The following is a 22,079-nucleotide window of genomic DNA, read 5'->3' on the forward strand; positions in this document are numbered from 1 at the left end:
CGTTGTGCACACCCAACGATTTTTTGCAATATTACACTGCCTCGCAGACAGCTGTGGTTTAACAGGAATGGGTCGATGTACGATTCCTACCGAGGTTTGGGTCCAGCCTTGTAATCGCCTCACCCCGTCACGTGCCTCCCAGCAGGCTGAAGAAAACGCTGCTAAAACAAGGCAGTGACTGACGGCTTCAGGCCAGATTTTGGTCCCGATAAACCCAGGGACACCTCATTAACTGATGACGGAGGTGAATAGTCAAATGGGAAGCGCCGAGGTCTGAGGACTTAGCCACTAGTCAAAGCACCACGCGGGAGAGGGAACGAAGACAAAACTGAGCCTGGGCTGCAGTTCTGGGAGGGGCTGCTGCTTCCCCAGCCTCGCTCTCGCCTGGAGATGTTTAGAGATGTTGACAGAGATGGGGATTAAGTGAACAGCTGTCCACGGCAGCGAGCGATGCTGGCTGCTGTCACCTCTTTCCCCGGTTGCTATCTGCACTCCAGCGATCCCGTCCTGCCCTGACCCATTCCTTTTATCCAGGCCATTAATAGCATTGCCGTCTCTGGAGCCTGCCTCCGGCAGCATCCGGAGGACACTGACTTATTCATTTTCTCCCGGCGGCAGCTACAGCCTGTGACCAGCTACATCCTGCGGGTCCCTTTGCTCCCACGAGACACTAGGTAGCAATCGTGGTCTTGTCCATGGGTGAAAATGGAACGAAGCGGGGTCCGAACGTCCGGCTGCCAGGCTTCAAAGCCTTATAGGCTCGGCTTTCGAACCTATAGGCTCGGGCTTTCAAAGCCCGAGCAAGCTCCTCATCCTTTGCGCTGTGATTTCCTCAGCGGTTATGATCTTCTGTCATACGCTTAATGTGTACTTTTAACAGATCAAATACCTTGCCTAGATGCTAAATGCAACCCTGGGTCTTGGAAGCGTGTGCTCCACAACCCCCGTGCTGGGCTCTGTGTCCTGGTGCGCTGCAGATGGACTTTGCCGGGTCCATACATCTCCAACGCACAGTACCGTACGTGTCCTGGGTGCGCTTCACGAGACCTCCGATGGGCTGTAGGCATCGTGCTTGTTGGCCGCGTCAGGCCATTTAACACGTGCTGCCAGCCATACCTGCTCTTGAGCTGCATGGCTGAAGCTGTTAAATTTGTTGGTGGTGGTTTTTGTTTTATTATTATTATTATTTTTAAGCCTGTGCAGTGTTGTTCTAGCAAACGAGTGTCACTTGGAAAACCCTTTGCCCCCAGGTGCTTGAAGGATGGCTTCTTTATTTAGGGACAATTCCCAACTGTCTCTAGGTAACAGAAGCATTTGCTGCTCCTTCTCCACATCCTTCCTGTCTCTAAAAATAAGCCGTTTAAAGATGCAGCTCCCAATACTCATCAGCTCACCTGGGAACGGGGCTTGTACGCAGCATTGACACGACACGCAATTTCACAGCCTTGTAGCTCCCCCACGGCCTTCCCCTCCCCGCCACGCTCCATTTACCTCGCGCAGCACCGTGCGGGTCTCCCTCGAGTTACGTCAGGAAGCCTTAAGCCCGTCTGTCCTAGCAGCGTTATCTCCTAGGGCTCAATTGTCACCTAAGCAGCAGCTTCTGCGGTTAAACGAGGGACACCGCGTCCTTCGTCTCCCTCTGCCATTCCCAGTACAACATTCTTCTCCCTCGAGGATTTCACAAGCCTGCGGCCGCTGGTTCTGTGGGCTTCTCCCCAGGCTTTTTATTTACTGTGGTCGCTGCTGGGATGAGGAGCACGGAGCATCCCAGCACGTGCTGGGAGGCTCTGAAGCCGCAGAGATAGGCACGGGTGGAAGCAGAAGGCGAGCAGGCAGCTGTGAAGCACTGCTAGCAAAGCAGGGCGCTGCGAGGGCATAAAAGGGGTGACATGGATAAGATGTGGCCTGAGAAAGGGCGGTAAAAAGGGCCCCGTGCGGGTATTCTCAGGGGCTGGCTGCACACCAGATGCGGCCTTGAGCGTACGCTGTGCTGTCTCTAAGGCTACAAGGAGAATAAAGAGCAGAAATTGTGCAATTACAGGAGCCTTTAATTTCCCACTGAACGCCAGGCAATAAACAGCAGCAGAAAAGCAGGGCTCAGGTATCCTCAGACGAGAGAGGAGGCAAATTTCTTTATCGATTCACTGTAAAGTAAAACACGACAATTTCAGATGTGGCTTTAGAGGGTGGCGAGGGTGCCCTGTCAGCCCCGCAGCGGGCCTGCACAGAGGAGCAGGCACCCAGCGCCTGCAAGGAGAGGAGACGCAACCAGCTGTGGGCAGAGCCCAGCAGGGGGGTTTATTCTGTTTCAAAAACGGTGATTATGGGAACGCAGGGAGCGATGAGATACCTAGAGAAACGGGAATAGGGCAGCAGAAATGATGGCTGAGGTGGAAGCAAAAGTCAGGCTGGGGTGTGAGGTAGCTGGGGTGTAACTGGGGCGTGAAACCACAAGTCAGCAAGCTGGGATTTCTCGTAAATCCATAGCATCGCATGAGTCTAGTACAACCCAGCCCCAGTTCCGGACATCTCGGCTTAAACGAGGCTACCAGTTTCTTGGAAGGAGGCTCTCAATTCGGAGCTAAGCACGATGCACTATGGAGCAGGAGGAACTGCTGCGAAAGGTGCAGATGGATCCCTTCACAGCGAGGAGAGCCCATGGCAAGCTGCACCAAAACAAGAGAGACCAGGCTGCAGGGGGGTTACTGACAGCGCGCCTGGGGAATAAAGCCAGGGTAGGAACCCATCGGTGATTTCAGAACAGCCAAGTGGGAGCTCCCAAAATGCAAAGGCAGCACGGGGCTGGGAGGGATTGCAAGTGCAGGGAGCAGTGGTTCCTCGCAGAGGATCAAGAAGAGGACCCTGGCAGAGGGTGGGGGACGTAGGACGAAATATAACAGCAAAGGGCAGACCTGGAAGCCTGGGAACAAGAAATAAGGATATTTGCTATAAAGTGATGAAATGGAAACACTGAAGGGATAAAAAGACCTGGCTGCACTGAAGGATGAACGTGAAACAGCAGAGCGATGCTTCTGTGAAAAAGGAATGGCATGATGCTAGGATGCATCAGACAAGTTATTTTTAGCAGAGACAGAAAACATTATTGCCATTGCGCAAGGCATTGTGAGACTTCTTCCAGAATATCCCTGCAGCTCTGCATCCAGAAAGGATAAATTTCCACTGCGCAGAGAAAGACTGTTTGGATACTGAGACAAACAAGCGCCAGCTGATGAAGACCTACTGAAGGCTTGATTGTCCCAGCCAGGGTCTGAGAGTGCACAAAAATATTTCTGAAGAACCACTGAAAGAAGATAACAGATAAGAAAACGTTAAGAAAAGCTGGAAGTCATGCCGTAATGGCACAAAACCATGAATAATTTTAGGTGGGGAACTGGAGGGTTTTCTAGCCCTGCCAGAAGTGAAGTTCTGGACCAGCCTTCCAAAAAGGGTATCAGGGCAGAGAAACCCTGACTTGAAACACTCCCTCTGTGAACTTCTAAGCAGAAGAGCCCAGGAGATGGGCACTGCAGCCTGGGACACAGCTCCTGGCTGGCCAAGGAGTCACCAGAGCGAAGGTGGTTTGAAGGAGGTGCTGCTCCCACCACAGGCTTCCAGCTTTCTGCTGGTCGCTGTGAAGAAGAAATAATTTCCCTCTTAATTTGCTTCTGAAGGTACCGAGGCTTTCCTTCTTCCTAAGCACTAGAGACCAGCTCTGGACCTCGCGTGTTGGTGCTCCCAGCATCACCCTTCCAGAGGTCTGCTCACACACCAGGCTTAGCGCTGTTGCCAGATTAGGGTCAGGAGGGAATTTTCCTGGACTGATAAAAAAAAACCACAACGGTGCTTACATTTTTTGTGTACGTTTTGGTTGTTTGTTTGAATATTTCCCCAAATTCAGGTCTGTTTTCTAGATCCCATGCCATTTTCTTGCACAAGCTCCCTGCCGTCAGCAGGCTGCAGACCTGATGGTCCCTTACTCCCTCCTGCTTGCTTCCTCGGACCTGTTAGAGCTGCAGCTTTTGCATTAAGAAGAGTCAGGAAGCATTTGCAGCGCCTGGTTTGTGGGGTGACCGGAGCAGGCGTTTGGTTTAGAGGCACCTACAAAACATTCATCGCATCTTTACCCACAGCTGCAGGACACGATTACGGGGTGGCCCTGGAGGACTGTCCCAACGCGAACACAAGGATGAGCCGTGCCTGCAAAAACAGCCGTAGGGAGGGAACACGGGAATTTACCAACCTCTCAGCTGCGCAAGCGCAGCTTTAAAGCACACACAAACCCTGGCTGGCATCCGGGGCCAGGTGGGGATTTGGGGTGAGGGGTGTAGGAGAGCAAAGAAGGCATTGGAGCCTTAGGGTGGAGGATACCCAGTGTGTGGGAGAGGAGCAAGCACCCGTCCTGGCTCTCGGGGGCTCCTCTGAGCCCATGCTTCCAGCATCCCAGCACCAGCCGTCCCCCTGGACGGCCTCCTGGAGCTGGGGCAGTGCTCCCTGAAGCTCCTGCTGTAGGGATCCGAGGCTGAGTGGGCAAAGCCACTGGGCAGCACCAGCCCTTGCTTTAGGCTGAGCTCTCAGCCGAGCAGTCAGCCCAAATCTTGAGGGCTGGGAGTGTCGCACAGCCAGCTCTGTGCCTGTCAGCTTTTGGGAGGTGCATGCTGAGCATCCTAAGTCGGGGGCTGGAGAGCTCATCCACCCCGTGGCAATGCAGGTGCTTGGCCCCACGGCCCCAGAATAACCTTTCCTGTGGGTAAGGGGCTCTGCTGGTGCTGGGGGGATGCTCAGCAGGACCAAGGGCTGTGCACCCTCCGGCCCTGAGCAGAGGCTGTGCAAGGAGAGAGCTGCACCAGGCTCTCCTGCAGGCCCTCTGCGTTTTGCGCATGGAACTCAAACCAGCTGATACAAAGGGGAAAAAAGAATTAAAAAAAAAAATCCCTGCGTCCATGCAACAGCTCAGCAGAAATACTCGCGGTCCATAAGACCAAAGGCTCCAGTGAGACCGCAGTTCCCTGCCTCTCCTCTTTGCAACAGAGCCTTTGCCAGCAGCTGGGCGGCAGGAAAACACCTTTCTGCAGCCCTCACAGCCTCCCCACCAGGCCTTAAATCAATAACCCCAGAACACAGGGCCAGGTTACTGCGAACGGAAACCATTAAACTGCAACGCGGGGGGATAAAGCCAGCCTCCAGCGCTTGAAAGATTTACAGGGCACGACGGCCGGGTGTTAATTCTTTTGGCAACACAAACGCTTTCACACCCCCTGCCTCCCCTCACCCGCAGCAGAGCAGAGGGGACCGCGGCCAGCCCAGCGGCACGGGCACGCAGGGTGACGCCGCGCTCGTGGGGCTGCCCCACAGCTTCACCAGGGCAATGGGGCCCAGTTCTGTCCTGGCCCCAGCACACAGGGGTCTGCCACGAGCCTCCAGCTGTGCCTACAGAGACCCTGACCCACCAGGGTGCAAAGGATCGACCGATGGCTCTGGAAAGCTGCATTACAAACAGCCCCCTGCCCAGCCCAGGGCATGCAGCCACCTCCTTGGACCCTCCCTTGCGCAAAGTCCAGGGCTGGGCAGGACGGGACAGGGGGGAGCTGCCCCCAGGGCCTCACCCCACAGGCAGCCTGAACACACCCCACATACCTGGGGCACCAAAGAGAATCCCCATCCAGTGCTGAGCCACGGAGCAGCACAAGCCACCCAGCGTGCGGAGCGGAGCAAGGGCCATGCCCCTCCAAACCTGCTGCCCACCCCAGCCTTGGAGGGCTGAGCGCGATCCGAGCAGGAGCACCAGCACCCCTGCCCCACCACCCACCCCGCCTCACGCCCCGGGTTAGTCAGCGGGCCAACAGCAGGGGACAGAGGGGGACAGCGCTGTCCTTGCACGCACGGCCCCCAGCGCCGCTGCCGCAGAGGGCTGGAGCCCCCCGTACCCCATCCTGCGGCAGGGAGCGGCCGTGGATGGGGATCCAGCACTGCCCCTGCGTGGCCACCACGGGAGGTGCATGTGGCCCCAAAACCTGTCCAGGGACAGAGACCCAGCTCCGGCAGAGCCCTGAAAACCGCGGCTGTGTCCTGGAAGAGGTGTTCACCCCGTGCCGAGCCATTTAGGGGCTGAGACAGGCACTTCAGTGGCTCGGTGACCCCCATCCTGCCCCACTTTTCCCCAAACACCTCAAACCCAAGGAGCATGAGGTGCCCAGCCGGCATCTGCACACCCTCCCCATCCCATTCTGCTGCTCCCCGGGGCCAGACCCAAACACAGAGCCCCCCCTGTGGCAGCCACGCTGCCCTGGGACCCCTGAGCACACGCGTGGCCCTGCGAAGGAGGAGACAAGGCAGCGCTGGTGTTTGGGCATCCACATTTATTATATGGCCGGGGCAAGCCAGGGGCTGCCACCCGCCTGGGCCCCTCCGATCGAATGGAAACAACCCGTCCTCCTTAAATATTGATTATAAAACAAATTTTTTTCCTTTTTCTTTTTCTTAAAAACCTCATCTCTCTCTCTCTCCATACTTTTTTTGTCTTTTGTTTTTGAGTACAAAAGCGGGGGCGGGCGCTCCGCCGTGCCTGCCGCTACCTCCGGAGGCTGCGCTGTGCCTGCCGCAGCAGCGTGTCGAAGTCCAGGGAGTCGAATTTGCTCTTGACGGGGGCCGGGTCGAAATCCTCCCGGTTTGAGTCTGGAAGACACGGGGAGAACCTGCCCTGAGCCACGGGGCTGGCGGCACGGTTCTGGCCATCCAAGCAGCAGCTCCTCCCCACCTCGCTTCGCGCGCCGACCTCCAAACCCAGAGCTGGGCCGGCAGGGGGACGACGGAGCCTGGCCTCCATCGCAGGAGGGAGGCAGAGCTGGGAGCCCAACCACCCGCACCCCCTCGCCCTACACACGCGAGAAGGAGAGGATCCAGGCTGCCCCCGGCTCGGGGAGCTGCACAACTCACCCAGGTCGGCGTAGTTCCTCCTGCAGAACTGCCGGCGGCCGCCGAAGCACAGGTCGAAGGGCTGCTCGTCCGGGCGCCGCAGCTTGTGCCCGCTCTCGATGGCGGCGAAGGCTTCCTCGGCGTAGCGGTACGTGACGAAGCCGTAGTTGTCCCTGGAAGGGCAGGAAGGAGATGAGCCACGGCACGGCTGTGTCCCCCCCACCTCGCTCTGCACCGTCCTCCTGAGGAACCGGAGGAGGGCAGGAGGAGCCGACCCCGGGAAGGGGCTGCCCGCGGCCCCGCGGCTCTCACCCCTCGGAGCGGAAGTGCAGGGTGCACTCCTCGATGTCCCCGAACACCGAGAAGCGGTGCCGCAGCTCCGACCGCGTCATCCTGCTGGGGATCTTGCCGATGAACACGACTCGCCGCTCCTCCTGCGGGCAGGGGGCACCGTCCCGTGAGCTGGGACCTGGGGGGGGGGATCCCTGGCCAGCCAGGCTCGAGGGCTCGGCGTCTCCAAACCCCTCAGGTGAGCGGGATCTCTAGGATCTCCTGCAGAGCATCGCCACCCGCCCCACCACGTCCTGGCCAGAGCCTCCCCGCAGCGCTGCCTGCGTGCCCGCAACCCCACTCACTATTGCACGTTCCTTCTGGAGGATCCTCTGCCTTTGGTAGTGGTCCTGTGCGTCGTAACTGTATCTGGCAAGGCAGAAACCGGACACGTGAGCTACAGAGGGTCACAGAAGGTGCTGGAAGAGAGCGATCCCAGGACCAGGACACAGGGGAGACGCTCGAGGAGTGGGTCCACGCCTGCCTGGGACACACGGGCTTACACCCCCGCAGGGCGGCTGTGCTTACCGTCTCCGCCTGTTACTCCTCCTGCGGGGAGAGGGGGACCGGGACCGGGACTGTCTGCGGGACGGGGACCTGGATGAGTAGGAGGAGGAGGAGGAAGAGGAGGACGAGGACCTGTCCCGGGACCTGCCACACGACCCACAGCTGGAGCGGGAGGAGGAGCTGTGGGAACATCTTGAGCGGTACCTGGGGGAAGGAGAGAGAAAGCTCAGCACCGAGCCCTCCCCGTGCCCAGCACCAGGAGGTTCTGGGGAAGAAAGAGACCTCCATCCTCCCCAGAGCGCCCAGCACGCCACACGTCCAGCACCCACCAGCATCCCCAGGGTGAGCCAGGCTATGGAAATGTCCGCCCAAGTTTGCCAGGGGATGCCAAGGCACTGCAGAGACATTGCTCGGCACGGCTCCAAACCCTGCAGCCTAAAGGGAGCAGCCTCCCACCAGCACAGCCTTCGAAGAGCACGAAACGGGCACTGGGGAACCACGCAGCGCGGCCACCGCCCCACAAGGACCCACAGGGACCAGGGCTGCTGTACCCAGCCCCACGTCGTGCACAACGATGCTGCTGCCGTTGCATCCACATTGTACTCGACAGCCGTGCTGCTGGAGATCCTGAGTGCCTCCGACTGCACCAAGGGCTGGGGCATCCACCAGGAGAGCCGAGCTTCAGTGCCCACACCCCCCTGCCCGCAAAGCCACGGGGCAGCGACTGAAACCCCTCCAGGGTCAAGCCGTGCAGCCCCCCGCCAGCAGCAGGGTCCCCCTCTGAACGTGCTGCCCGCAGCCGGTCCCTGCCATCGACAGACCCAAGCCCCGAGTACGAGGCGTGCTGCCTGGCACTGCCACCTACGCTCCTGGAGGACAGCGGGTCAGGGCGGCACCGTCCACGGGGACGTTTCTGAGCACGGGGCCAGCTGCGTTTGCTGGGAAGCCAAGCCCGGCACGGCAAGTCGCCAGGCTGCATCCCCCTGGGGTACAGCACTGTGTGCTTCTCCTGATCCGCTCCAGCCTCCACACCTACTGGCCGTGGGCAGAGGAGCCCTGCTTGGACAAGGCCTTCAGGCCCAGCGACCTGGGACGTCTCCCAAACCGGCTGAACGCCCGCGGGAGCGTGGGTGAGGGAGCTCTCACCAGCTCCAGCGCCTCCCAGCCCAGCTGGGCCAGGCTGCAGGGGGACATCGCCCAGATGCACGAGGACCCCAGAAGAAAGGAGGCCACCTCGATAAGGAGCGTGGGGCCACGCCAGGCGGCCTTCTCCTCTGCTTGCCTGCAGCAGCTCCTGCTGCCATCGTGGCTCACCTCACTCCTGCGCCCAGGGCTGTGCCAGCCCCGTGGCACAAACGCCAACGCCTGCACTAATAATCCACAGAAAGCTGCCAAAAGCCAAGGTGCAGCTGAGGGCTCGGACTCGAGCGAGCACTTTGCGGTGCTCCAGGAGGGGTGAGGAGCCCTGCCCAGGGGTGAGGCTCAGCCAGATGCCGGTGTCACAGCAGCTCCCCCAGTCCCTGCTGCTCACCTGGCATCCCCTCAGCGGGACCACAAGGAAATCAAGGTCCTCGAACAGGCGTACAGAGACGTCTGGGCAACTTTGCAAAAACACCAGCCACCGGGCAATGCCCGAAGAGCAAGCCCACGCCGCTCCACCACTTACCTTCGCCACCGCTTGTGCGGCGGGGACAACGACCGTGACCGGGAGCGGGAGGATGAGGATGAGGACGAAGATGAGGACTCGCTAGCTCCGTCCGAACTGGAGCTGAAGGAGCGGCTGGCACGGCTGCGGCCAGCCCTCCAGCTGCCGGCAGAGGGGCTGGGCGAGTCCCGGGGTCTCCGGTAGCAGCGCAGGGACCTCTTGGCAGCAGCACGGCTGGGCTGGGCACTGGGGGGCCGCACCTCCTGGTCCCGGCAGGGGGACGCGGCTGGAGACAGGAGCACCGAGGTGGGGGGGCTGCTGCACCCGGCGGTGGCCTTGCTGGGGACGCTAGTCCGATAATCCAGGGGGGCTAGGCTGGCCGCCCCCGGGGGCTCCTGGCTGGGCCCCCCGGCGGTGGCGGGGGCGGGGGCCGCCTTGGGCTGGTCCAGCGTCCGTTTGGTTAAGGAGGAGATGGGTTTGATGGTGATGTCCCGGTGGTGCTTGACATTCCAGCGGGAGCCGCTCTCGGTGGCGGGGGGCTGCGTGCCGGCGCTGCTGCTGCTGCTGCTCTCCGGCCGCGCCGTGCCCGGGATGCAGTAGTCGTGGTCCCCCGAGCACACATGGCTGGGGGTGGGTGCGGGGATCCTCCCCGGGAGCTTGCTCTGGGGCAGCGGCTTGGCTTTCGTGAGCTTGGCGGTCCTCTGGCTCCCCTCCTGCGGCGCGGAGACGGGTGACTTGGTCTTGGCCAGCAGCGAGACGGCGGGCAGCGGCTTCCAGAGCTGGTGGGGAGGCGTCGCTGGGGGGGTGAGCCCTGGGAGAGCATCGGAGAGCTTTCAGGAACAAGTCCGGGTGAAGCAGAGAGGGCAGCTTACTGCAACCCGCCTGGCTGGGCACCCCCTCCCCAGCTCCCCTCCAGCCCTGGGGTCCCCTCCAGGCAGCCCCAGCCCCAGGACAGCCCCTGGCAGGGCACGGGCAGCTCCCCCGCCTCGCTCCTGGCCATCACCTGCCACGTTGGCCAGCTCCGAGGCCTGCAGGCCGTCCGGGGGCTTCCTCTCCGGCTGCGTCTCGGACCTGAGAAGGGGAAGGGAGCTTTGTCACCGGCAGCCACCAAAGCCCACCCGCGGTCCCCAAGCCGGGGGCTCACAGAAACTTTTGCATCGAGTTGCCTGGACAGGGGGCACACAGAGGATGCAAGAGCTGCAAGGATGGAGCTTGCACATCCCAGTTTCCCTATATTTACTTTTTATGCTCAGCACCAGCTGTGCCCTCAGCCCAGCAAGGAGCCACAGCTCAGCCTTCCTGACGGGAGAGCCCGTGGATGCAGCCCAGCACCGTGCCAGAACCGAGCAGCCCAGGGCTGAAGGCAGGGCTCAGCCCCCCAAGCTGCCCCGGGACCCCTGTGCGGGCTCCGTGCTGGGGCACGCAGACATCTCCGTACTCACCCGCTGCTCCCCGCCGGCCGCCTGTCCTCGGGGGGCTGCGCAGGAGCCTCCTCCTTCTTGGCTGGAAGAGAGCGGGGGGTGAGAGCGGGGCTGGAGGGCAGGGGACAGACCCTGCACGCGGGGGCACAGCACGGAGAGGTCTCAGGGCATCCCAGCCCAGCTCCCCGCGGAGCTTTTCCCTTCTTCCCCCCACTTTCTTCCCACCCCCTTGGCCACCCCGGAGACCTCCGGCCGCTGTCACAAGGCAGGAAGGAGCCGGAGGCAGACACACCCCAGGACAAGGCACCCACGCGCGGTGTCACCAGCCCGGGCACCCCAAGAGCGCAGGCAGCCCGGGGACACAGAGGGGACCCTGCAGGGGACAGCGTGCCGCATCCGCACCTTCGGACTTCTCGAACTGCTCCAGCAGGCTGGACAGGTCAGTGGCTTCGATCCCTGGGCCAGGAGAGAGAGCACAAGTCAGGCGTGCCACCACCCTCCCGGCACCGTCCTTCCCCGGCAAGCTTCGGGCAGGAGCAGCGGCCCCAGAGCCAGCGGCAGCTCTGCCCTGCGCCTCCCGCAGCGGGGACAGGAGCGCCTGGCTCCGCAGCCCCGGGAGGGACCAGTTTGGGCGCAGCGAGCCCAGACCGCAGGCGACGGCTTGGGAGACGCTGCCAAACACGGCGGGGCGAGCCCACGGGCACAACTTTGCCGCTCTCACCCCCCCAAAACCACCAGGGAGCATCGGCTGGAACCGGTCCCGCTGCCCGCAGCTCCCCGCAGCGCCGCAGCCCGGCCGGTTTGGCGCTGCCCGGCCCGGTGCCCCGCCGCCCGCGCTCACCGATCTCGCTGATGAAGGCTCGCACGATGTCCTTGCTGCTGTCGCTGGGCTGCGCCGGGCTGACGAGCGGCTGGTGCCTCGAGAGCCGTGCGGCAGGCGGCTTGGGCGGCGGGGCCGCAGCCTGGGAGGGGGGCTTGCGGCCGGGCGGCTCCGCAGGGGTCTTCTCCGCAGCCCCCTTGGCCTCCTCCGTGGGGTGCGTGCCAGGGGACCCCGCAGCAGGGCCAGCGGCGGCCGACACCTCCGTAGGGCTCGGGGTGACAGCCGGGGGGGGCTTTGCTGGCTGGGGGGCTGCGGCAGGGGGCTCCTCCGACGGCGGGGTGGGAGCAGCCGCGTGCGGTGCCGGGGCCGCAGGAGGGACCCTGCCGGGCTGGGCAGCGGCAGCTGACGGAGCTGCCTGGGGCTGGGCAGGGGCTGGAGCCGGGGGGGCCTTGGGGAGGGGGCTCTCCCCCGCCAGCCGTGCCTGCCTCCTGGGGTCCGACACCCTGCTGGCAGCCGGCCTGGGCTGCCCGCCTGCAGCCCCCGTCTCGGCGCCCGGCGGGGGCTGCACGGGGAAGGCCGGCGGCTCCGGGCAGCTGGGTGTGGGGGCCACGGGAGGCTGCCCGTGCAGGAGGGCCGTGCCGGGGGGGCCGGCAGCCGGGAAAGCGGCGGGTGCAGCGCCCTGCAGGGTGGCTCCGGGGTCCCCGTATGCCAGGGGAGGCACTGGAGGCGGTATGGGGATACCTGGCCAGTAGGATGGGGGGGCCCAGCCCACCGGGGGGCCGTAGGGGCCAAAAGGCGGCGGGGGCGGCAGTGCCGGCGGGGGCCAGGCCATCGGCGGAGGCGGGATGCCAGGCACCATGTGGAAAGCGCCGGGGGCGCCGGCGCTGGGCGGCGGGGGCAAACCGTGGCAGCCCACGGGCTGCGGGCCGAAGCAGGGCCAGGAAGGCACTGGCGGATAAAGGGCGTAAGCACCCGCAGAGGCTGGCGGCATCCCGGGGGGGGCCGCCCCAGCAGCAGGGGGCACGGGGGGTGCGACGAAAGGCATCGGCGTGGCCGGAGGCAGCGGGGCCGAGGCTGGTGCCGGCGGTGCTGAGGCTGGAGGCAGCGGGGCCGAGGCCGGTGCCGGAGCTGGAGCCGGGGCAACGGGAGGTTTGCTGGCAGGAGGAGGCACAGCGAGGGGGCTGCCGGGTTTCTCCGGGCTCTTCTGAGCACCGGCGGTATCGGTGGCCGGGCGCACGGGGGACACCAGGCAGGGGATGTCTGCCAGCTCCGTCGGAGGCTCGGGGACGCTGGGCCACTTGCTGGCTGCCTGCTTCTCGCCCTCCTTCTTGCCGCCCGGGCTGGGCTGGCGGTGCAGCATGCGCATGCGGTACTCCCGCAGGCTCAGGGCCTTGGGCTTGGCTTCTTTGGGCAGGCTCTCGCTCGGCTCTGCCGCCGGCAGGCTCTGGGGGGGCTCCGTCCCCGTGCCCTGCTCCGGCAGCGGAGAGGCAGCCTTCGCCACCTCGCCGCCTGGCTGCGCCGTCCCCTTGCCCTCATCCCGGTCCTCCAGGCTGGGCTGCGGCACCGCTCGGGGCTCCTCCGAAATCTTCTCCAAAGGCTCCACGGTTTCACCCTTCTCCGGCTCCACGCTCGCCGTTTCTGGCTGTGGCTCCTTCTGTGGCGCAGGGTGCTCCTTCTTGGGCAGGGAGGCCCCTGCCGTGCCCCGGGGCCGGCCGCGTGGCCGCGGCGCCCGCTCGGCGTGCAGCTCCATCTGGCCCTCCTTCTTGGCTCGCTCCAGCTGCCGCGCCAGGAAGTCCGAGACCTGCGGGGAGGGACGCGCCGCCCGCCTCGGCCGCCCCGAGCGCAGCCGGTGGGCTACGCAGTCCCTGCCCGGCCGGGGCTCCTCGCTCGGCCCTTCCTCCGCTTTCTTTTTCCGACTCTTCCTCGCTCTCTCGCGTCCGCGCCCCTTCTCGCAGCCCTCGCGCTTGCCACCCACCGCCACGGCCTCCGCTGGGGACTTGCTCTCCGGGGCACGGTAGGAGGGCTCCTGCCTGGGCTCCTTCTCCTCCTTCACCCCGTTTTCCTGCTCTGGATCTCCTGGCAGCTCCTCCCGATGCTCCGGAATCGACTCCCCGGTGTCCTCTGCGCCCAGCAGCTGGGGCTCCAGGCCAGGGAAGCTGGGGGCCAGGGGCTGCAGCACCACGGGGATCTCCACGCTCTCCCCCTCGCCAGGCACGATTTCCAGCAGGACGGGACCACTCAGGAGCTCCTTGGCCACGGGCTCAGTCTCGGGGTCCAGGCAGACGGTGAAGGTGGGCAGGCAGTAGGGGTGCATGGATTTCACCAGCTCGCTCAGGGACACGTCGCCCGTGTTGATGATGCAGGGGTCCTCGTGCTCCTCCGGCATCACCTCGGCCCCGCTCACGCAGAACTCCGCGGCCTCCATGCTGCTGTCCAGCTCCGGGCTGGAGGCCGCCTCCTCCTCCTCCTCCTCCCCGTCGCTGCGCTGCGGCAGGGGCTGCTCGCGGGCCCGCAGCCGGCCCTGCTTCCTCTCCGCCCTTGGGGTGCTGCAGGTTTGCTTCTTCGGCGCCGCCGGCTCCTCCAGGCCGTGAGCCACGCGCTCCCACGGCAGCTCCACGTCGGACTGGGGAGAGGAACCGGAGCTCGCATCAGCTCCCACCGCGCAGGGGAGAGCAGAGGGGCTACGGCTGAGCCACTTCCTCGGGCTCTGCTCCCAGCTGCGCTACGGGCACGGCCACCTCCAGCCTCCCCCCCGGCTCACCTTGCCAGACAAGGACACGCTGCCACTGCGGCTCGGAGGCCGGAGCCCCTTGGGCTGCTCCAGGGCAGGGCTCTCGCACTCGAGGGCCGGCCGGGACAAGCTGAGAAACTTCTGAAACTGAGAGACGGACGGGGGATGAGGCACGGAGCTCCCCTGCGATTCCCACCTCAGCCCCTGGCTGGCCACGCAGACGGACACCCCGCTCCCCCGAGCCTCCTGCCCTACGCCAGAGCCTACCCCAAAAAGGCTCAGCCCTTGTCCCCCCCCACGGCCAGGCGGCAGCGGGGAGCAGCAGCCCACCTCCCCGTGCCAGGCCCCGGCAGAGCCCCCACTGGGCACTTCCCGCGTATTTTGGGGTCGGGGCGAGGCCCCCGCCGCTCACCGAGGGATTCTCCCGCTCCCGAGGCGAGGTGAGCAGCTCCGCGTCCATGATGGTGTCGAAGGGGGACAGGGTCTCGTCGTCCGTGCTGTCCAGGATCTCCGTGATGGCCGTCAGCAGGGACAGCTCGTTCTGCGCGTCCAGGCAGGCCTTGCTCTGCTGAAGGGGCACGGCGCCACCTCAGAGGGCACCGGGGCACGGCCGCGGCGAAGCGACCACCCCCAAACGGGCCGCAGCGGTGGCCCTAAGTGGCACCCAGGCCACCCCGCCCCGCGTGCGGGGACCCACCTCGCTCAGGGAGAGGTCCTCGATGATGGAGATGACGGAGGAGTCGAGGTAGTTCTGCATCGTCCCCAGGATCTCCTCGGCCTCCAGGATGGTTTCTGCGTCCAGCGACGCCAAGTTCAGGTCGTCCTCGTCGAAGGAGAAGCACTGCGAGAGCAAGGGGAGCCAGGTCACACCGCCACCGGCGCCTACGGTGACCTCCAGCAGACGCTGCCCGCGTCTCCATCCGGGACCTCCAGCAGGTTCGCGCTCCGCAAGCAGCACCTGAGCCCACCGCAGCACCCCAAAACGGGCAAAGGGGGGCAGGCAGGGAGCCGGGCAGGCTGCAGGTCACAAGGAGCCTTCCTCCCTTGCTTTCTGGGCAGGTTTGCCCACTGCACGAAGCCCCCCAGCACCGTGCCGGTTCCAGCCCCCGACCCTAAGACCCTTTGGGGTACCAGCGGGGCCACCGCACTGCCCTCTGATGCCCAGCGCCCTCGGGATTTTTGGGGCAGGTGAAGAGGAACGAGGCAAAGCGATTCCCAGGTTCCACGCACCTCTCGTGCCCGAAAGGCAGAGGAGAGGCAGCCTGTCCCCTGCACCCCACGGACCTCCCGACCACGGCTCCGGCGCTTCAGATAAGCCCCAAACATCACAAAACTCACACAAATGTGCAGGGCTCAGCAGCAGGGATCAGCGGCCGTCAGTGCCAGGGCCGGAACCCATCTCTGCGACACGCCGCACGCGGACACAGCCCTGTGCTGACGGCCGAGGACCAGAACTGCCCCCCTGCCACCCCTGCCCCAAGGTCCCAGCGCCCCGTCCCTCCCGGCCCCCTGCCCAGGGTGTCCCCCTGAGGCTGGATCCTGCCCTCCCCGCCAGGTGCAGCGCAGCCGTGTCGCCGGCACCAGACAGGACTTGGATTCCCGTCTGCAGATGGGTTTGGGCAGAGATAACGCGGACGGGCGTGATAAGGGCACCAAGGACGGAGCCCTGGGAGAGCTGGGAGGGAGCCGCCAGCCAGCCGTCCGCCCCCAAAACGCAGTGGAGGGGCGAACCCCAGGCCGGGGGAACCCATCCCCATCCCTGTGGCTCAGCCCGTGCGCATCGGACACGGCCCACTGGTGTTTCGCCGCAGCCTGAGCAGGATGAAACCCCCTGCCCAGCACACCTGCGACCCCTCCGAGACCCCCTCCTAACCCAGGCACAGCCCCCGGCGCAGGGCAGGCTGCGCGGCTGGGCTGCTCCACGGCCCCGGCCTCCTCCCTGTGCCGGAGGCGGCCCCAGCATGGGCTGGAGGCGATCCCCGGCAAATCCCAGAGAATCCTCATGGAACTGGGGTGGCTCTGGTGGAGCTGGGGGCTGCGGGGCTCCGGGGGACGCGGCGTCACGGCCCTGCTGCCCTGCTCGTCCCGCCGCCGGCGGCGCCTAATGAGAGGCTTCCAGCCGCGGCCGGCGCTGGACGCGCGGCAGGGAAATGAAATCCTCCCACTCAAGCGGCCCCGTCCCGGGAGGGAGGGCATCTCCCAAGCCCTCCCCGACTCCTTTGACTCAGCACCTTGCGAGGAGTCCCACAGCTCTGAGTCACCGGCGGCCGCGTTCCCCCGGGGACTCCCTTTGATCCACCTGGGGCCGGGCACCTCCTCCTGCCCCGGCCGCCGGAGCGTCGGGGCGGGGGCACGGAGCCGCCCAAGCCCGCTCCTCGCCGAGACCCCGCCGCGTCCTCTGCGACGAGGAGGAGCCCCCCCGGGAGCGTTTGCTTTACGCTCGCAGGCGCCGGGGTCGCGGGGATGTTCAAGGACGGGCACGAGCTCCGGGCACGCCGTGGCACCGAGGGCGGACGCGGGGCGTCACCAGCGGGCATGCGGGGAGATGCCCCCAGCCCCAAAAGGAGATTTGGGTACGCCGACGGGGCTCTTTGCCTGCTGCTCTGCTACCCAAGCGCCCAAATCAAGGGCTCCACATCCACGTGTCCGTCCCAGCTCCTCGCCGGGGGGGGGGGGGGGGGGAGAGAGGGCACCCCACGGAACCACGCAAAGCCCACGGGCTGCCAGCAAGGACACGTGTGCCCGGCGTGCTGCGGCTACGCCCCGAGCAGGGGCAGCCTCCTCCCCGCGGCGCCGGGCGCCCAGGCGAGCCGCCAAGGCGGGGAGAGCCGCCCGGAGAGGGCGCGGGGCGGCCCCGGCAGCGGGGAGGATGCTCGGAGGATTCCTGGGCTGCTTGGGGGAAGCGTCACGTAGCGCCGCGCCGCTCGTCCCTGAGAACCTGCCCCGCACGTCCCTAAAAACCTGCCCCGCACGCCTCGCCGAGGGAACGCAGCCGAGGGGGGGGGGTGCGGGGCGGTGACAGGCGGGTGGCTTCCCCCAAAATGCTGGTATCCCAAAATGCTGGTACCCCATAACGTGGTCCCAAAAATCCTGGTACCCCAAAACGCTGGTATTCCATAAGCTGGTCCCCAAAACGCTGGTATTCCATAAGCTGGTTCCAAAAACCCTGGTATTCCATAAGCTGGTCCCAAAAACCCAAGTACCCCAAAATCCTGGTAACCCCTAACCTGGTCCCAAAAATCTTTGTACCCTAAAATCCTGATATTCCATAACCTGGTCCCAAAAACCCTGGCACCCCAAAATGCTGGTATTCCATAACCTGGTCCCAAAAACTCTGGTACCTCAAAATGCTGGTATTCCATAAGCTGGTCCCAAAAACTCAAGTACCCCCAAAATCCTGGTACCCCATAACCTGGTCCCAAAAATCTCGGTACCCCAAAATCCTGGTGTTCCATAAGCTGAGCCCAAAACCCCTGGTACCCCGAAATCGTGATCCCCTAAAACCTTGGCACCCCCAAATCCTGGCACCCCAAATCCTGCTACCCCCAAATCCCACCCCCATAAAACCCTGCCCCCCAAACCCGAAGCAGGACCCCAATGGGACCCCTTGTGGGGTCCCCCCCGCCCTCTCCCCAGCCCCCAGGACCCTCCCCAACCCCTCTCCCCCCCCCGGTGCCGCCCGGTGCCCGCCGGTCCCGGTGCCACCGCCCGGAGCCCGGGGCGCAGGACCCCGAGCCGAGCTCCCCGCACCCCAAGGAGGCACCACAGGGGGGGAGGGGGGGTGCAGCGCCCCGCTCCCCGTTCCCGGGGAGGGGGCACCCCGGGGCCGCCGGTACACGTGGTGCCGCCGCCGCCACGGCGGGAGCCGCCCCGGCCTCCACGTGTCACGGCCGCCGCTCGCCGCTCCCTCGGCCGCCGCCTACCTGCAGGGGGCTGCCGGCGCGGAAGGGAGCCGGGCGAGGGGCGCCGCCGGGAGCCGGCCCCCGCGGGACGGCCCCCGCCGAGCCCCCGCAGCTCCCGGTCCCGGCCCCGGCCGCGGCGGGCACCGCTCCGCCCCGCAGCGCCGCCATCTTGGCGCCTCCGCTCCCAACGCGGCGCCACTGCCGGGCGCGCCACGTGATCGCCGCCCGCCCCGAACTACGACTCCCGGCGGGCACCGCGCGGGAAAGCCCCGCCCCGCGCGGGGCGCGCCGGGAGCGCACCCCTTCGCTGCCGGGTGAAATTTAACTGGGGAGTACGGCGGGGTGAGGAGGCCCGCCTCCTCAGAGGGAGGCCATCTTGAGAGAGGGCGGGCGCTGAGGCTTCGCCGCCATCTTTACAGCGGGCGAAGTCGGAGGGGGGGGTGGCTCCGTGCCGCGGCGCGCGGTGGGCGGGGCCGCGTGGCGTCACTGGCGGGAAGCGCCCAATCGGGGCGGGGCGGGCGCGCGTTTTCCCGCGGCGCCGGGTACGCGGCAACACGTGGGCGCGGGGCGGGGGGACCCGGACCGGGACCGGGGGACCGGGACCGGGACCGGGGGACCGGGGGACCCGGAGACCCGGACCCGGACCCTCGCCCCCTGCCCTAGGGGGCTGTCCCCTTCTGCATCGCCCTGGTCCCGGTGCTTCTCCCCGCCGCCATTGCCCCGTTGCCCGGTACAGGAGCACCGTGAAAATGCCTCCTGCACCGGTGGTTTGTGCTGGAGGGCACGGCACCCTGCTCAGAGCGGCCCAGGACGTGTGCTCGTAGGCTTGTGGTTCGCCCTCGAGGGCTTGCACGCTGCCCCCTTCGTCCCCTGGCCCCTTTTGGGGGTCCTGAGCACTGTGTGGGAGCAGCACGCCCGCGCAGAAGGAAGGTGGCAGGTCTGCAGAGTGATGCCTGGTCGTGGTTTGTCCTCCCCTGCCCGTAAACCTGAGTGGTCTTTTATCTAGCTATAAGGCCTGCATGCAGCTGAGGTGGGAAACGTGCACGTGCGGCGGACAAGAGGGAGTGAAAATGAACTGGCAGGGGCAGGGCCCAGAGCTCCCCGAGCTGCCCTGCAGCCCCAGGGCACGGCTGTGGGGCAGGACTGGGAACCAAGCAACGGCCCCGTGTTTGGGCTTGCACAGCTCCCAGGAGACAGCACGCAGAGAGGTGCCTGGAGGCCTCGTGGGGTGGGAGAAAACCAAAGTCAGCTCCTTTGGCACAACTGTGGCCCAGCCCTGCTCAGCTGGAAGAGGTGCCGGCGTGCACGGCTCTTGGCCTGGCTCCGTCTCGGTGCTCCCTGTTAATTGCAGAGTCCCTCTGGGTGCTGTCACCTCCTGTGGCCCTCCTACAGCTCCTCAGGCAGCAGGGTTGTCTCGCGGGGTGCTCTCATGAGAGCACAAGCCCAGCCTGGGCGTGCTGGTAGGAGCTCTGCGGTGCTGGATTCCCACTGTGGCTGACATGGGGATAATTGTCCCCGGCTTCTCCATCCATCCCTGTGGGCACAGACTTGCTCTGGCCAGATCTCAGGGGAATCGCAGGACAGAGCTGCTTCTGACAGCCCTGTGTGCCTGCTCCCGGAGCAGGGCCACAGCTGACACGCAGAGCCTCCTTCCTTCCGCCCCTGCCACGAGGGACTTTCATCTGCGACCGCTCGCCCTGCGTCACCACCTGCCTCTCGCTGGCTGCTCCCCCCAGCAGCAAGCAGGCTCGCTGCTCCCCTCCTCCTCCAGCGGACCTGCAGCACCTCCCGAGCCTCTCGCCACCACCTGTGTCCAGCCCAGATGCTAGCTGAGAGGCAGCCGGGCAGCTCGGCCCTCCTGCAGGGCTGTGGACCCATGTGAGAGCACCCATGGGGGGTGCTGAGTGCGAGAATGTGGCTTGTACCAGCCCCACATCTCTCCTCCTCCTGCTCTGAACCCTCATCTCCCTCAGTGTGCTCTTGCAGGGTGCATCCAGGCCGTGCAGTGACCTGCCTCAGCACCTCTTCCATGCACGTGGCAGGGCCCTGAGGTCCCACGAGGCCGATCCCACACACAGCCAGCCCCGTTTGGTGTGGGTCTTGCTTGTGGGACCGTATTCCTGCATGTGGGGTCCCTGGGGCATCGTCAGCAGGGACCTCCTTCCCCCGGCATGGCACAGTGCATGGGTGTTCTCTGGCACCAGGGCAGTGCCAGGGACTCCTGACGTTTGTCTTGCAAGGGAAACCAAACAGGCAGAGAGGAAAATGGACGTACTGCTTCCCAGCTCCACAGCTCCCCTCCCGCCACGCTTGGTGACGGTGTCCCGAGCCAGGCACAGCCTGCAGATGTCCCATCGCGGTGCCACTGGGAGTGCAGGCAATGGGTGCTGGGGCTGCGTTTCAGCACTGCAGAGCAGGGAGCTCGGGGCTGTGCCCAAAAAGCAGCAGCAGGGGAGGGGAAGGGAAGGTGGGCAACAGCTGCCCGGTGCCAACCCAGCCTCAGCATCCAGAGCAGGCAGCTTGTTTGGGGTTAATGGGAACAGCCTGCGAAGGAGAGCTCAACCCCATGTGATGCTTAAAGAAACTCAATGAAGAGGAATGCGAATCCCACCCGGACGGGAGCAGATGGGCTGGCGGCCGTACTTCCAGCGGGGAGAGGGGCCCAGGGGCCGGCGGGCAGTTTGCTCTGCCCGGGGGCTGCTCCCTCACAGCATCTGCCCTCTTGTTTTGCCCCCATTGCTGCCCGGGACGATCCGGATGGTGCCGTGCGCGGTGTGACCTGGGCTGCACTGCTTGGCTCTCCCTGCCTTGTGGCCCTGCTGTCTCTGCAAAGGGCTGCGTGGGGCGGAGTGGGTTCCAGCTCCCCGTGCACACCGTGCTGCCGCCAGCCTTCTTCCTTCCTGCCTGCCGCCCCGCGGCTGCCTGGCCCCGTCCCTCGTACCCGCTGCTGTGTCCTCAGGGGACCCGCAGCCCCCACACGACCCTACTGAGGGCCTAGGGCTGCGGGCTGGTGAACGGCACCGACCCCATCCAGCCACCGGCTGCGCTGGGGTACGGGTCTGGGCTGTAGGGCTGTGTTTGGGGCTGGCTGTATTGGGGTACGGGTCTAGTTTGTTGGCCTGTGTTTGGGGCTGGCTGTATTGGGGTACGGGTCTAGTTGGTTGGGCTGTGTTTGGGGCTGGCTGCTGTGGGGTATGGGTCTTGGGTGTTGGGTTGTGTGTGGGACCAGATGCATTGGGGTCTAGGTCTCAGCTGTTGGGCTGTGTTTGGGGCTGGTTGTATTGGGGTCTGGGTCTAACTTATTGGGCTGTGTTTGGGGCTGGCTATATTGGACTCTGGGCTGTTGGGCTGTGTTTGGGACTGGCTGCATTGGGGTATGGGTCTGGGTCTCAGCTGTTGGGCTGTGTTTGGGACTGACAGTATTGTATGGGTCTTGTTTTTTGTTTTTTTTGGGGGGGACTGGCTGCATTGGGGTCTGGGTCTCAGCTGTTGGGCTGTGTTTGGGACTGACAGTATTGTATGGGTCTTTTTTGGGGGGGACTGGCTGCATTGGAGTCTGGGTCTCGGCTGTAGGGCTGTGTTTGGGGCTGGCTGTATTGGGGTACGGGCCTTGGTTTCTGGGTTGTGGTTAGGACTGGCTGCGTTGGGGTACTGTTCTTGGCTGTCGGGCTGTGTTTGGGACCGGCTGCTGTGGGGTCTGGGTCTCCGCTCTCGGGCTGTGTGTGGGACCGGCCACATTGGGCTCTGCATTTTGGCACCCAAACACCCTAATTTGATAATTTCCACCCCCCTCCTGCTCCCTCAGGACTCC

General features: G+C 64.9%; 1 protein-coding gene across 2 annotated transcripts; it reads right to left on the minus strand.

Annotated features, from left to right (window-relative positions):
- Window positions 1-6,336: 6,336 nt before the first annotated feature.
- Window positions 6,337-18,517, minus strand: PPRC1 (PPARG related coactivator 1). 2 transcript variants are annotated; one of them, XM_083843915.1, is made up of 14 exons: window positions 18,290-18,517; window positions 15,064-15,207; window positions 14,779-14,931; window positions 14,397-14,513; window positions 11,657-14,258; window positions 11,218-11,271; window positions 10,837-10,897; window positions 10,398-10,465; window positions 9,416-10,205; window positions 7,771-7,953; window positions 7,548-7,611; window positions 7,225-7,346; window positions 6,934-7,085; window positions 6,337-6,672 (listed from the first exon to the last, which is right to left on the minus strand). In XM_083843915.1, the coding sequence occupies exons 1-14, from the start codon at window positions 18,434-18,436 to the stop codon at window positions 6,569-6,571; spliced, it is 4,761 nt and encodes a 1,586-aa protein (XP_083700041.1). In that variant the 5' UTR covers window positions 18,437-18,517; the 3' UTR covers window positions 6,337-6,568. The 2 variants fall into 2 exon arrangements, with proteins under 2 accessions (XP_083700041.1, XP_083700040.1); XM_083843914.1 differs by having other exon boundaries at window positions 14,779-14,934.
- Between the last annotated feature and the right edge of the window lie 3,562 nt (window positions 18,518-22,079).

This window comes from Anser anser, assembly GCF_964211835.1.
Source record: "Anser anser genome assembly, chromosome: 7".
Taxonomy (NCBI): Eukaryota; Metazoa; Chordata; class Aves; order Anseriformes; family Anatidae; genus Anser; species Anser anser.